Consider the following 16,758-nt stretch of genomic DNA (forward strand, 5'->3'; position numbering starts at 1 on the left):
TATAGCGAGCTATTTTTTTGAAAGCATTAACGTTACAAATTTCGTTTGAATATTCGCTGATAATGAGCACAGCTTATTTTCATAGGCAAATGTGATAAAAATAACACTTATTCTATGGTTTCAATTAAATGGAATACCTAAAATAATGGAACATAATTTAATTGACTTTCGTTGAAGAAAGATTATTCCTATGTTCAAATACTCATATTTTGAAGAACTACAAACTTTTATGATTTTTCTACCATTTGAACCGACATTTTTATGAGGAGTTCGGACAAGTAGTTCTCCAAATGTTCGAAAACCTATTCATTGCTTTCAGTGTTAAGTTTATATTTGTTTCATTATAACACTCATTCCATAAATTATAAGTGGGTATATCACTTTCGAAACTTGTTTGCTCTTGGTGTAGAAGGTGCTGGATTTTCAGTTCGTTCCTGCTCGTACAGGAACCATCGGCTGGGGACTTTTTTTTAACTGTTGAGTTAAGTTTTTTCAAACCACTAATGGTTATTCTATATTGCATCATTGTATTAATTATATACATATATAACATCATTGCATTAATTAATTTATTTGTTTCGTTATCATTTTTTACGTAGTTTTAAACACATCACTGTAAATCAATGGCCACTGGTCATTTGTACATCACATGAGAAATCTGAAAAAATGAGTTTTTGGAAAAACGAACCAAACTGATTTTGAAAAATCATATTTTAAATTGTGTTCTTTATGATACGAGTGTAAGGCACAAATGGCGCTAAGGAGATTCCTTCAAATATGATTTCTTATATAGATGCCCTTAGAAAAATTAGTTTTCAAAGTTTTTTCTTAGTCTGTTTTGGAGGAAAAGTGAGATCATAACTTTCAAAAACTTTGCACAATTTCACAAACTTAAATACTGCAATTCTGAACACTTTCAGAAAACACTGTCACTCTGCTTCTAATTCTTAGTCTGTAAAACATTTACTCAACTTCCCTAGTAATCGCCGTTTTCCACTGGAAATTAAAGCTTTAAACACTGAAAGCTTTTGGCGTAATTTGTTCACACCTGTGTGAACACATCGGCGATTCCAAAATTTATAATTTCCGCAAAAGTTCCTAGTCGAACTTTTTCCAACGGCAATTGTTCAAGAATCTTAATGGTCTTGCTTTAAATAGCTCGATTTTGGTTGGTTGGTCAATTGAATTAGTAAAGTCTACATGCACTTTTTTCGCCTTTTTTGAAAAAGCTCTCTTGAAAGCTCTGTTTTTCTTGAAATTGCAAAAAATATTGTAAATCGCTCTGTCACAAGTGCGTTTAGAGGCAGCACAATTTTCCGAATAGTCTCCTTTTCCGTACACGTATATCTAAAGTGCCCCCAACCAATCTAAAGACTACATGGGACTATAAAAAAAAAACAGTTTAATACATAGTTTTATTAATTACCATTAAGTATCTGTACATGCACACAACTGTAAGCTTAACATGTACATCACTGTGTGCGAGGAGAAGGTAATTTCAATTCCTAATGCTAATTAAATGTGACAAGAAAAAAAAAACGCAACAGTTACAATATAAAATTAAACTATTTAATTCTAGTAAAATGTGAACTATCCTAAAAATGTAATGCCTAATATGACGGCTCCTGAAAGTCGTGTGATTTTCACTTCAGTTACTTCAATTAGTAAGCTCGTTTTTAAAATTAGCAGTCTTGCGTAAATAATATGTTAAAATACAATTGAGACATTTTAGATTAACTGAGCATAGATGTGTAGCATACACCTCACCAAATCATATGAAATACAAACTAAACTCCGTTTTGGGGTTCGTCTAGAATAACTTTGCAAACAGAAACTCATTTTACGCCCGATTATAAAGGGGGAACAGCCTTCCACAATGACCTTATTACCCAGAAGCTGAAAAAGCATCTAGCCAACCAATCTTTACAATTTTTTTAATTAAAGAAAAATTAGCTCGTAACATTTAGAAGTGCGAAAAATGATATCAATCGAATTGCTTGCATCACGTCAATATTTTGCACTTCCCACACGTTTTGAACGCCACTAATAAAATCTTATCGAACATTGGCTTAATAACGAATACCAAAATGTGTGTTCACAAAAACATCAAATTCCCTTGAAAAAACAAAAATATAATATAAAACATAATCAACTACTGCTTGTAACCCAACTGAAAAAAAACGCACACTGCGACAGAAACTGATCACCCCCTTTTCCTTCAACACTACCCATACGAATCTTATTAAAAGATACCATCTAAATTCTGAAAACAGAATTATAATAGGAGCAGATATACAAGTAATAAAAAAATAAAATGTAACCATAGTAGAGTAGTATCCTTAAGTATATTGACACTGAAATATTGTTTGGCTACTGGCCTTCTTTTGCGACAAATTTTAACACCAAGAATCACAATGATTATATTTCATTTTCATTAAATATTTACTGGGTAGATAGTAAGTATTATAAGAGCTAATCGCATCAAATAGAAGTGATGACGGAGCTGGCGGCTTAACTATAGGTCAAGCTTTGAGGAACGCCGTTGACAGTCTTTGATTTCAGCACGTCGTTCTCGTAAGACATCACTGTTTCTTTTCCATTATCAAAAACCCTAAAAGAGGTTCCATGTAACATACTTGAAAATCGTTCGTTAAAAAGTGAAAGCTCTCAGCGTGATTATAACAAGTTCCCTCTCGCTAACTGACTCACGGGACAATTATTTCATATAATTGATAAATGATTAGGTTCGACATTCCATAGCAATTAATTGAGTTATTGAACCAATATTAAGATGCCTGATAGCTTAATAAGGAAGTAATGAAAATTAATTAAAAAATACTTACTTCTTAGTAGTGATTTTCTTGCCATTGACGAACCGAGTGGACGTTGAGGTGCGTTTCACGTTAGCGCCGCTAGGTAATCCTGAAGCTCCGTTAGTGAAAGAACTGTTCATTGTACTAAAAGAGGAGAAACCTCTATGACCTCCATGATGACCACCCGCTGCCTGACCGAAGAAATCATCCATGAAACCACCTCCAAGGAGGCTGAAGGGTGCGAATAGACTGTGATTGCTCAGCTGGTTCTGAGGGTGGGAATGACGGTTGGCTCGGTGATGGTGACGTTGGCGTTCAGATCGGTGCGGATCGTTCAATCCTGGAAGAATCCAAATTTAATTTTTTTATCTACATATGAGCTGTAGATAATTTTTTTGGACCGCGAAATCGTAGTCATCAATTGGGGTACTTTTTTTAACATTTAAAAATTCTGTCATTCACTTCCAAACATAAACTGGAAATACACTAAATACCGGGTGTCCCCCATAAGCACATGGTGAAAATAGCGCTGCGACATCGGCGGCTCCCTAATAATTTGTCAATGTTCCTTCTTAAATATGTATATATATTTAACTTTTATCATTCTTGAAATAATATCTTCATAACATTAAGTATAGATTCATGCCAAACACTCTTCGTGCAAAACGCAGATTAGAATTTTCAAAAATCAGCAGCGTCTTTCGGCGAAGGTCGCTTTTATATTCACATACACTGCACATTTGTGTAGTAAATTTGATTGGTCAAACTATCCGATCGCGCTCTTTGTTCATCCCCAAGGGTCCTAAGAATGTCGATGTTTTTAGTTGACTATTGAATACATTTAGTACGTGCACGGCATCTATGTTAGCGTTTTCAGTTCATTTAGCCCGTGGGTGCCTGTACTCGTACTCATTGATGGTCAGATTGTGTTATTCTGATTCAGCTAATTACACTGATGAACAAAATTAGCGCACCGTCTATAAATTTCAAAGAAAAAATATTATAAACCCTACATACTTTTATCAAAATTAAAATTATTGTTTTTTAAATTAATATGATAATGTTTTCGAAATAAAAATTAAAACATAACATGAATCACTAGTTTATCAGATTTTTGGTGAAAATTTGTGGGAAATACATTTTGAAATTCAGGTAAAGTTTCAATGTTTAACCGATTCAATAGCGTGTATTGCCGCCTCTAGCTCGAATAACGCCCCTCAAACGTCTTGGAATGGCATAGAAAAGGTTTGTAATGAATTCTTGGGGTATGTTGTGGCATTCTTGAAGAATCGCGTTTTCCAGTTCAACCAAGTTCTCAGGAGTAGGATATCTACACTACGTACGAGGTCCGTACGGGATGCCACCTCAAATGATGAACACCCAACCTTCGGGCGACCTTACGTTGGGAATACCCTTCTTCCAAAAGGCGACAATTTTGACCGCATCAAACTCACTTAAATTTCTTCCTGAGGACATTTCATTGCGAATACACTTTAGTTACACACATAAGTTAGCAAAATGCAAGCAAATTGAATCGAAAACAGTACCGCACTTGCAGAAAACAATGATGATATGTTGCAAATGACACAAAACAAGTAGAAACTTGCATTGGAATGAATAGAAAGGGACCAAAAACAATTGGTACTGTACAATGTTACTATGGTTATGTTATTTACCATTGCCAGCCTACTTGAGGAAAAAAATGATTTATTCGAAAATGTATGGGTGGTGCGCTAATTTTGTCCATCAGTGTATAAGAATGACGGATTTTTTAAATTAAGATCCTTTAAATTAAATGATTCATGCATGAATATCATAACAAATTTCTCGTTCCATAACATTCCCAGTTCCTTATTAGTAACTTGCTTAACTTTAGGAATGGCTTCACACGTGCTGAAATAAGTATAAAACTTTTTAACCTAAAACCGAAAACATTTTTTCGTTTGATAAACATTAAGCCAAATTGTCTTATTTTGAGTCAAATAATGTCGCTTTACCATTTTGACTGTGCTTAGGTCTCCTAAGCACAGTCACCAGGTATAGTTTGCGGTAGCGGAAGTTTCTTGAAATTTAGTTAATTGATTTGGGGTATATTTTGGTTATTAGTGTTTCGTTTGAAAGTAGTTAATGATTTTTATGTCTCTGGAGTTAATACTAGCAATGGAAATAATCGACTGTTTTCGGACTACATAAATTACGAAAATCTCGTGTTGATAATTGAAATACTAATGCGAATAATTTAAGTTTATTAAATATAAATCTCGACATTTCAAATTTGGACGAACGTAACCCGAAATAATATCCATAGCTTAAAATCGACATGCACTTTTGAAAGTTTTTCTGACTGAACTCGATTTAATGAATGATAAACACATTTTAAGTATACAGTTGTAAAAGATGCGAGTGTTATTTACCTTTTTTTTTATGTTATTTATGTTGCTTAAAAATTGTATCTAAAAAGGCAGTGGCTCCTTTCAGGCAAATTTGAGATTAATAATTATTTATTTGTCATTGTTGCTTCTTAAATCCAAATATTTTTAATCACTAATAAACTTGTTTTTGTTTGTTCAGTCCTCGGTCACTGGTGACTCAGTAGTCTCCAGTTAAACACGAAACTGGAATTATTTACTGGCGCCCAAATGTTCCGGATTGTACTGTCTTTTTTATATCAGCAAACTCCTAATTTATTTTGTTCTGTTTTGTTTTGTCTCATTTTGCATTGGAAACACGAAAATCACAGTATATCATGACAAAAAAAATAATTCCATTGGATCTCTCGTTGATATCAGCAAACTCCGTTCTAACTTTTCTCTCGTATTTACTTTGAGTAGTTTGGTGCCGTAAAATGTAACGGATTTCTTTATCATCTGTTTCACAGACAAAGTACCATTCTGTGCAAATTGAAGTAGACTTCAATCCAATTAATGCGCCCCAGGAAAAGATCCCGTATTCGAATTAAATTTGAAGACCACTACGAAGACAATTTCAAAACATTTTCAAAAGCTAATCTAATTATTCGATTTATGTAATCAGATTCTTCCCATGACACGTACGACTATTATGATTTAATTTTGAAAATCACTAAAGCTGGTTTGGTAATTATTTCGAATAACTTTTTACATAGATCGATTTTTTCAATAGTAGTTATAGACTGAGATACACACTGATATTGTTTGTTTAAAAAGGAGCTAAAAAATTGGAAGTCTGGACTGGATTCCCTTAAAAACTATATGAACCGAAACGACCTTCAATCCAGATTAAAATTAATATTTATGAATGGCCGTAATTATTCTCGGTCTCTTAATTAGCCTAGACAAACTCGATTGCCATTAAAAATATTATTTAAAAATCCTTAGTGTATCCATATACGGGCTGTGGAAAATTTAACTCGACACACTATGAGCAAATTTCTAATTAGTAGTCATTAGTCAAACATTCAAAAGTACGCTTGAACACTTTACTAAAATCTCGAATAACTTTTTTACGATATTAAAAATTCTTTGTATACTGAATGGAGAAAATACCTGATTAAAGGCAAATCCATGTATCCTAAATTTATTTTAAAATAATTTTTTTTGGCTAATCAGGTTGTGTGTCTACTTCGGAACCAAGTTTTATACCAAGATTATTTTTGGGAACCAAGTTTTTATTTGAGTTATCGGAATTTCTAATTCTAGTTCAAAAAAGCCATTAATTAACACGCACAAAAATGATATAATTTGATATTTTATTCAAATAAATACCACTCTATTAATTTATTTTATGAGAGTCAGGGAAAGCAGCACTGTAAATAGTGAAGTACATACAAGTTACTTTTCACCGATGTGTTTTTCTCTCATTTAATTGTTTTTTTGTATCTCAATTTGCCATTTAGCAACAATATGAAAATAAGCTTTCATGCAAAATTATCGGTAATTTTGAAGCACTTGTGCAATTACCCCCGAAAAGACCGTGACCATGCTAGGACACAAAAGTTCCAATTTCCGATTTTGGTTTCAATTTTCATCAAATTGATGATGAATCTTATTCTTCATTATCAACATTTTGAATAATGAACTGTGTTCAGTTGAAGAGTTTCTGACTTCATATTACAACTTAACAAAGTACGCGTTTTTGTCTTTAACAAAATATGTTAAATAATATTTTTGTTTAAAATGACACTGAATTGGAAAAATATCGGTTTAAAAGAAAAGAGCTGCAGTTAGTAGTAATCTTGAAACAGTAATTATTAGTATTACGTGAAGAACACTAATTCTATTAGTATGATAGACGATAAATAATCAATAGAAAAATGCAAATAGAAAATTACTTCACTATTCAATGGACCTCAAGCTAAAGTAGTTTTAATCTTCGCCTTTTACTTGATATGGACATCGACTTAAAAATGAGAAACAAATAGACAATGAAAATTAACAGAACAGTAATCAAGTAGAGCACCTACAGGATGTCACCACAAACAGATATATTTATGTATACATAAAATAGCCTGCTTATTGAGTCACTCAAAGCACTTATTATGTGGAATTTTTCAGTCCATGTTTGACGTTCAAAATGAAATCACCTACTTTATTAATAATTATTGTTTAATTAAACCATTAACAATATCAACCAATATCTGGTTTCGAAATAAGTTTTGTTTATCGCATCGCACTAAAAACGTATTTTGTTGGAAATATCTCATCCGAATATTTTTCTGCTTCATCAGGATGAGTGCAAAAAAACTAAAATTCCTTCAAATTTAAATCTTTACATGCAAACACAAACTCGCTTCATCGACAATTAGCCGAAATAATTATATTTGATTTTCCTTTGCTAAAATTGCGACCTTTTGAAAACTAGTCGAAATTTCTAGGTGTTTTAAAATTAGAATTTTCTAGGTGAATTAAAATGCGAATTTTATCCTTCAAATGATTTTGAAAAAAATGTCAGGACAATAAATCGGGCGATAATGGTGACCACACGACTAACCCTCGGTTCCAATTGAATTTTTCGTTCCATAACAGTCAAAATTAACCCGTTGAAAACAAAAACACCATAATAACATGTTCATTTGATTTTGTTCCAATTCCATGCTGAGTAACAATTATTTTTGCTTAAATATACATATAAGCACCAATATTGATTTGTTTTCAAGACACTGACAAATAATTAGTTAAAAGATTTAAATAATAAAATCAGCTTCAAGAACTTTATATATAATTACTCCCTGTTCACAAAAATTGTATTGCAAATAAATATCGGAAATGTTGAGAGGGGACTGACTTTAAAAGAGATTTGCCCATAATAAAGTTAATTAACCTCTCATTAATCTAGCACTTGATTTCACACAAAATATAATAGATATATTTTGTAAATATGAAACGCACGTGCACTTTTTAAACACAACACATAAAGTATACATACCTGCTAAAAGGTCGTAAACATCATTAGCTCCGAAAAATTCTCTAAATACGTCCTCAGGATCTCTAAAGCTGAAGAAACTAAACCCGCCAAAGTCGAAGTCATCCTCATGACGACTCCGGCCTCGACTTCCACCATTGAGCAGACCGTCTTTTCCGTATTGATCATACATTCGCCTCTTCTTATCTGCAAGAGAAAAACATCATTTATTGCAACACCAGGCTAAGGGGATGGAAACTGTCGTTTTTATTTGAAGCGCTGAAGAGCCAAGTCCCGTTCTGCTATTCCCGACATATTTACAAAGCCATACCTGAAAACCGGTCAAAACTCGAAAGCTGGATAAAAATATTTGTAGGATGGTTACGCTGTCTAAAGGGTGTTAAAGATGTGTTATTGCAAAAAAATTAAATATGGCGAATTTAGGAGGTTAGTGAAGAATCAGCGATATTGACGGTAAGGACAATGTAAGGACTTTTTCAGATGCAGTTCACTGAATAAAATGAAATAACTGAATGTGAAAACTATGTAAACTTCATCGATTCATTCATTCAATTGAGTGAGCTTTTAACCTAGCATTAAGTGGAAGCTAAAATAGATTTCCGAAATGTTTAATCAGCAAAGTTATAACCATATTTCCCCAAAAAATGCGATAGATTCGAAATCCTTTTCCTCCTAAAATTTATTTGGTTGCTTAGTGAACATTTTATTTTATTTTGTAGAACGTGTTCTAAAGCATGAATTTGGCAAAATTGAAAACAACTAACTCAGTTTATGCATAAGTTTCCTTTTGCTCTTCATATATGAACTCAAAATGTTTGCTATGTAGTCTTTAAAAAAAATCGTGAGAGTTAAATTTGGTAGGAATTCAATGAATATAGCAACCTAATTGCATTTGGCATTTAGAATTTTAACTACTGTGCAAACGGATGGAGCTCGCTCAAAATATGCGCATTTTGCTTATACGACAAAAATTAATTCCTTATTAAAACAATTAAACTTAACAGAAAGAAAGAAACTCGAAGCTGGATGATGAAAAAAATTGTTAATTCATATTTTAAAATCTGAAATAAAACCAAATATCACCTGATAATGTCCAAGTTAACAAGGCAAATAAATGCATCGAGAATAAATACCAACTTTATGGATTGATTGATTTGCTTTAAATTATTTACAAACGCGGGTTCGGAAAGTAGTTCAATTCAGTTGTTCAATTTTCCCCATCAGTAATAATTATTTAATCAATCTACTTCCAATTTTTCTACATGTTTAACAAAAATTACTATTTGTCTTAAAGCCAAAAGTGAACCCCATCTGCGCACACTACACTGTTTATTACCACGTTAAAGTGATCATTAAACATGCATCTGGAAATAACTAGCAAGTCAAAGATGAGAGGATATTCAGTAAAGTCGAATCGGTCAAAAACTAAACACTTCATTCATGGTTAAGTAGCTGGAGCAAAAAAGGACATATAAAAAATCGATATTAGCACACTTAAAAAAAAAACAGGAAAAAGTTTGTTGTATCTACCGAAGTAACGTTGAGAAAACGGGTTGTGGAGATCGAAATAGCTTCTGTAACTCCTCGATGATCTGGTCGTCGAACTTCGAGTACCTCGAGCATCGTAAATTTTTCTCTTCGAATCTGTATCGGGAAAATTGAATAGAAAACTGGGATAATTTTCCTACTTCAAATATATTTCACTTTCACTTAATTCTGGTCATCACACATATAAGTGAAAAATTAAACACATCTTAACGATACACCCAATGACAGTATAATATGTATGCTATTAATCAACCTGAAGCACCAAGAATATATGTATGATAATTAATAAATATGGCAAAAAATGCGTTAGCTTTCAAATAAGACACAAGCAAGGCAGTTTTATCACAGTTTACAAACCAGTAACGGTAAATTATAATACCAAAGGTTGTAATTTAAAAGTAATTAAGCGATATAATTTATTTATAACATATTACTTCTGTGTTAATTATCGTTAACAACTAGTAATCCGATCTGATAACAAAGATTTCACGCAGGTGGTCTCCGTTGGGTGCTTTCGCGATATTTTAACAGTCTTGTATGTGTGTAATTTTATCCGCAATCGACGGCAATCTTTTCCTTTACGATATACGATTAGGTGGACTATAATTTAACGCACTTATGAAATAGTTATTTTTAGCTCCATTTGCTTTGCCAATTGAAAAGGTTAGAAGCGAAAGGGTGCAAGTGATAAATTTAAAAATGGAGAAAATCGTGTTTGAAGCTTATTATAGAATCTTGGGTGAAAAATTACCAATTAATTAAAAAATATATATTTCGTTACAAAACAGAAAACCATAACCATTTTTTGTATAATGCTTAGCTTCTTTTGATGTCAGCGAAAATAGTCAAAAACTCACTTGTTTCTTATTGACATTATTTGATAATATGAAACTAAAATACATAAAACAGAACAAATAACAAGCTAATAGTGAAAATTAATTTTTAATTGTCGTAGTCTGAAACAATTTCTTTAACGATTTTTTTTACTTCATGCTTCAAAGGGTTACGGTACTCGTTGTGGATTGATGGTATTTTAGATAAAACTTGTTTATTTATCTTTGGAAATCTTTACAGGATTTTCATAAAGCACTTTGCCCAAATCGGAAATCTTCATATCCGACCTTCCTTCATGAAGATGGAATATTTCTCAGATTGAATAAAAGTAAAAGTAATCTTTATACTGTACATACACATTAAAATGTTTAAATAAAAATGACACAAAGTAACATATTTCACAGCAAAATCATGAGCCCTCACACCATTACAAGGATTTTTTAAGTTTTATATAAGAGTGAGAATTTGAAGTTTACAAAATCATTTGCCATCGAATTAACTATGTATCTGAAAGTTTTTGAACAATCTTCGATCAATATCTGGCCAATAATCATGAATTAGAATATCATATTTTTTTTTATTTTTCAATAAAAGCAGTTAGCAGCATGATACCCAGTTGAGACTCACATTTGGGCCCTGATGCCTTGATTCAAAAACTTTCTAATCAATGTTTTGCAATATTTTGGCTTCTATTTTATCCAGATAGGCTTCAGGTAGATCCTTAGAAAACTATTAAAGAAAAATAATATTGCTCATTTGGTTAGCGGCGATAAAAATCAAGTGTATTTGAGTCATTTTGCATACAAATTGACATTTTGAATATTCTGTAGGGTTTTTCGCTCATTGATAATATACGGCTCTAAATGATCGAAAACCACTTGACTCCTTTAACAGCAAACAAAATGCGAAACTGTTGACTCGCAAGTCGGGATTCAGAAGTTGATAATGACCTGTTGGGAGAGACTTCGTTCAGCCTCGTTTAACAAGACGTAAATTTATGATGTTTTAGAGTAGCTGATTTTTAGAAAACAATTAACAAACGCTCGATATGGAAAAAAACTGCAATTTGCAAATGCTGAAATTTTACGCCATGTGTATTTTTTTTACACTAGAAACAGATGCAACACATACGCGTATAATGTAAGTAACTGATCCATCTAACAATGTTAGTTTGTTTATAATACTCAATCGAGTGTATTCAGGTGGCTTACTACAATTACCCGTCTAAATAGAAATACACAATAATATAAACATCGTTTAAAATGACCTAAAAGCGTCATGAAAATTGGTGAAACTATGTTCGGATAAATTTACCAATTACTCTCTGACGAAACCAGGAGCAGAGTCCAGAAAATGTGCTTCGTCAATATATTGACGAAACCTTTGGGAAAGCTTTCCAATTTGGTTGTTTTTTGTCAAATATAGACGCTACATGTTTACAGTAACTACAATTTATCGGAGAACACCTACGTGTTGATATCATAAAATATTCATCAGACGCTATTCAGTGGCTCATATTTAGTCTCAAACTATTTTCAAAATTTATACACGGAGAGCGCAGTTAGCAAGTAGAAGAATATATTTGCCTGCAGAACCTGCAGCTTTATAAATATACTTTTCGATCAAGAGAAGAAGGTACCCCTTACACAAAAACGCTAAGGATTGTTTTAGTAAGGCTAAAGCGCTAACTCAGTAGTAAGTATCTAATACACACTAACTTTATCTATGCTTTCCTTAAATAGCTAGAACTAATTCATGTAAAAAGGTAAGTATGGTATCAGAGTTATCAATAAATCAATTAAAAAAATTGGATAATCAGACGATCACGACTAGGAAGAGTTTTTGCCGGCTGATACACTCTGTATTCTGGCAAAACATCTTATTTTTGTCAAAGGAATAATTCAGCACGTCAGATACACGCACACGATAACTCCGTAGAATCACCTTCGTGCTTAAAATAGTGCTAAGAGCTACTTTTAGATCCCGTGAGAGGTTTAGATGTCTAAAATGCTGAAATGATTCCGAGTTAAAAATGTAATTGACTGCGTTTAATTTCTGATAAATGTACGACTGGTTTCATTAAAACAAATCTCAACGAATCTCGGCCAGATACCTACTGCTAAGATGTTAAGTGCGGATTCATTAATAGAAAACATATTAGATAAACTGTCTTGTCCCTACAATTCACGTAAAAAATCGGTAAATTCTTTAAAAAATTGTGTTCTTCTTTTAGACATTGTCATTCATCAGTTCATTTACTACTAAAACAAACGTATTTTGGGTGAACATATACCTGCACTGTTCAAAGATTTCGGACTTGAAATAATAACATACTTTTAATCAGGTTTAATTAAGCCTTTAAAAATCTGTTATGTGTAAAACGTACTCATCAAAAATAGATACAAATTTATTTTAGCCAAAGAGCTCCATACGTTAAAAACAATTATATTACTTAATACTTATCTCTCTTAGAATCTCTTCCCTGGATTAAATATGTAAGAGCGGAAAGATTGCAAGGGTCGATAGCTTTCTTGTTATGCACAAAGGCATGCTGTAGAACGGGGGTTGCCGAAATAATTTAGAAAATCATAGACAAATTCCTTTTGAAACAATTCCAAATTTGTTTTAAATTGAAGCTAACTGAAAATACCATTGCACGCTAGGTAAGAACGTAAAGAAGCAAAAATAATATATTTTCAATGTTATCTTGAATGTGCTCATGCCTATAATTCGAGTATTCATTAACTTCAGCCTACACAAATCATTTGATGTGAGATATTCGTCTATTTATGTCACAATATTTACCTGATTGAAACAAACATGTATACACTTTAATATGAACATATCTGGCTTGGTATTATAATTGGATTTAGTTAATATGTTTCCTCATCTAGCATCGTATAAACTTTCCGAATGTTGAGTTTAATAATTTTTGGGCTTCAGTTGAGTATTAAACTTCGCAATTAATTACACATCGAGCAGTCGCTTTAATAGTTTAAAATTAGCATTTGTTATTAACAATAGATGTACCTTTTTCGTACCGATGATTTTTCTGATAATACTTACATGTCAAGATTATATAAAAACACCAATTTAAAATACGAACTAAGATTAATATACTACTAAAACCTCAAGTGTAACAACATAAAACACTCGAGTGTCATTAACTTTCCATTCATTATAAAAAAATAGTGAAGCTCGAACAACAACGAAAAGGGTCAATTTACTGCTGAATGTTCAGATTAAATTGTAAACCAACTCATTAAATTATTTGTTATGAATGAACGTTTCCCCGATTAAATTTAAAAATAAAACGTATAATGTTCAAACATTTATGTATATTATATATATCAGACTATGAAGGCTTTCACGGCCGGTCAGATTACATTTAGGAATGTTTTCCGGGCTTTGAAGCCGAAGACTAAGAATGAGTTTCTTAGTTGGAAAGCACGGGAGATCAATTCGCCCACTGCCTCATCGCCTTTGAAAATGTCCACCGCAGTTGTGGACGAAACGTCAGGAAGAAATTCCGATAGACCACGGCTTCAAACCCCGGAAAACATTCCTAAATGTATATTATATATGATTGGCAATATAAAAGAGTTGATTAGAACGTAATGAAATTAACCCAATCAGGGTAATGTTCCGATGTATTTTTTTAAGAAAACACTATTTGCAACTTTACTTTTAGATTATTATGATGACTGACTTATTTTCTTCTAAATATTTAACTCTTCATACTCTGCTTTCAAATATCATATAATACCGAGTTCGATGTAAGAAATGCCGTCAACCTCAAGGACGACATGGATTAAAATCAGTCTTGTATAAATAATTTAAATACATATAAATTAATTGATTTGATGCATTCAGGAATTTGCCTCCTCATGCCAATCCAGTCTGCAAAATGCTCTTGCATAAATAAGTGGCATTATAACACTATCTTCAGAAAAATTCAATTGCTGATTTATTTAATGCTGCGAAAGTTAGTTGCACCTTTTATTAATTTGTTTATTATACTTGATACTGGCCATGTAAATTGATGTTGATTTGTTCGAAGAATAATACTTAGCAATACCTATAGACAAAACAAAAATTACATAAACATGAATTTTGATTAAAATAACTTTCGCGGGATGTGTCTATAATTAAAATTACACCCAAACGACTGTTTTCTCTCATTCAGCCGACAGTGTTAACGTATTGTATTCTTGGTGCTTCAGACGTCCATGCAAGAGTAACTGTAAAACCACTTACCGTCTGAGAGAACTTCATATGCCTCGGAGATTTCTTTGAATTTCTTTGTAGCTTCATCAACGTTATCGTTGTTTTTATCTGGATGCCATTTTAGAGCGAGTTTTCTGTACCTGAAACGTAAAAGATGGTTTGCAAATCAGTGGAAAATTAACGGATAATATTAACTAAGACGGCCAGAAAAAGCCGACAAGTATGATACTTAAATCCTTGCAATGTCTCATATCCATCAAGGAGACACATTTAAAGTTCAGAGATTCAATTTATAGGTTTATTAACATTGAACCCACGCCTCAATTATTGTCGGGGCATTTGCCGCGTCATTAGCATGAGCACTTCTTTTCATTTGGGGTTGAAAAATTCATTATTTTTATATAAATATCCTGTATACTAAATACCTCATCAGTCTAGACCAGCCTACACTAAGCAGTTTTCAACAAACAATCGCTTCCTGTTCCTCGGTAATCTGCATTTTCTACTTACTTATTCATAAAACATAAAAACACTTCCATGCATATTAGGTGTATGAAAGGATACCTTATTTATAATCGTGTCGTTTTTTCGCCTTTTCAGCGAATTCAAACGATTCCTGTCGTCAGAAGGTCGTTTCCGGTATGTAATTTCAAAATGAATTATTACTTAAAGCAAAATAACTGTAGGATCAAATTAAAGGTGCATACATAAGTAGAAACCTAAACAATCTTAGCTTTGCCTTTTACTTCGGGCAAGTAAATAGGATGTATGTAATTTTATTCCGGTTAGATCAAGGTAAATATTTTATTCTTATTCTTTGTGTACTTTAATATTCATTCAATATGTGTCCCAATTTTGATGTGACGATGTATGACCCAATTAAATAATGTATAAACCATCCATCCATCCATGTCTTACTTAACAAGAAACATATGTTCTTGAAAAGGTTTCCATTGATTGATTTAGTTGATTTCTCAAATCCATAGCTGAAGATAAGAATACTTAAGGAAAAGTATGTTGAATAGCTAATTGACTTATTTAAACACCCGGCAATGTGTATCTACTTTGAACATGTTTAATTTAATTAAAATAATGTCTGCCAAATATTGCCCAGAAACTGGCTCCAATTAAGAAAATATAAATTAGAAAACCAACTAATTTTAAAGAGTTGATTGATTGCTTGTCAACTTAAAATTTAATTATTTTTCAGTTTTCTTTCTGAATAGAAGAATGAAAAAATTAATTTTCTATTAACAATATTTGGTTACAATTTGTTTACTTCAAATTCTGCTTCAAGTCTGAAAGGCACCTACAAGATATGTATTGTAATTTGTATTTTATGTAGAATTACAATTAAAGAAAATAATTCGTTTTAATCCATAATTTATTGAGAAATATACGAGCATCAACAATATTTTTGCCTTTTGCAGATGTAAATTGGTGTCAAACATTCCACAATAAATAAATCTTTCTTCTAAATTGTTTAATTTTGAAATAATGATCATACAGAAAAAAATGTAATTACCTTTTAAGTATTTGTTATTTTAACTATGGAATTAACATGCTAAATAGCAATGGTGATTTGTAAATGATAGTCATTAAATTTCTTGATAATAAATTCCTTTGAAGATAGAGAAAGAGGTATTAAATCAGGGTTATATTCTTCAAACGGGACACGGGACATATATTATCTGCTCTTAAGGAATAAAAAGCCTAAAAAATAAGCAAACTTGATACTAAGTTGTATGAGTCAGACGCTTTTAAATTCCAAGAAGGCCAAAGATCCGAAATTAATTGAAACATTAAAAATGCATCGTGGTTCAATTTTAACTCGCTAAACTTGATAACAAACTAGAAAAAATGGCGATACTTGTGAAAATGGAAGGAAAAAGACCAAGAGGAAGATCGCCGATGAACAGTACGATAACACAAGCAA

General features: G+C 32.1%; 1 protein-coding gene across 11 annotated transcripts in view; it reads right to left on the reverse strand.

Moving 5' to 3' along the window:
* Positions 1-1,401: 1,401 nt before the first annotated feature.
* Positions 1,402-16,758, reverse strand: part of LOC109541309 (dnaJ homolog subfamily B member 6) — a 62,174-nt gene continuing 46,817 nt past the window's right edge. For 7 of the 11 annotated variants that reach the window (XM_048666836.1, XM_019910131.2, XM_048666835.1 and 4 more), the window contains 5 exons: positions 14,853-14,962; positions 9,744-9,857; positions 8,217-8,399; positions 2,844-3,153; positions 1,402-2,611 (listed from right to left, as the gene is read on the reverse strand). In XM_048666836.1, coding sequence (XP_048522793.1) covers positions 2,512-2,611; positions 2,844-3,153; positions 8,217-8,399; positions 9,744-9,857; positions 14,853-14,962 — 817 coding nt within the window. In that variant the 3' untranslated portion in view covers positions 1,402-2,511. The remainder of the gene's footprint in view (positions 2,612-2,843; positions 3,154-8,216; positions 8,400-9,743; positions 9,858-14,852; positions 14,963-16,758) is intronic. The other 4 variants (XM_019910134.2, XM_019910135.2, XM_019910133.2 and 1 more) reach the window with 1 other exon arrangement.

The sequence above is a fragment of the Dendroctonus ponderosae genome, unplaced genomic scaffold (genome assembly GCF_020466585.1).
Source record: "Dendroctonus ponderosae isolate FM_Combo_2020 unplaced genomic scaffold, Dpon_F_20191213v2 Dpon_F_20191213_5, whole genome shotgun sequence".
Lineage (NCBI taxonomy): Eukaryota > Metazoa > Arthropoda > Insecta > Coleoptera > Curculionidae > Dendroctonus > Dendroctonus ponderosae.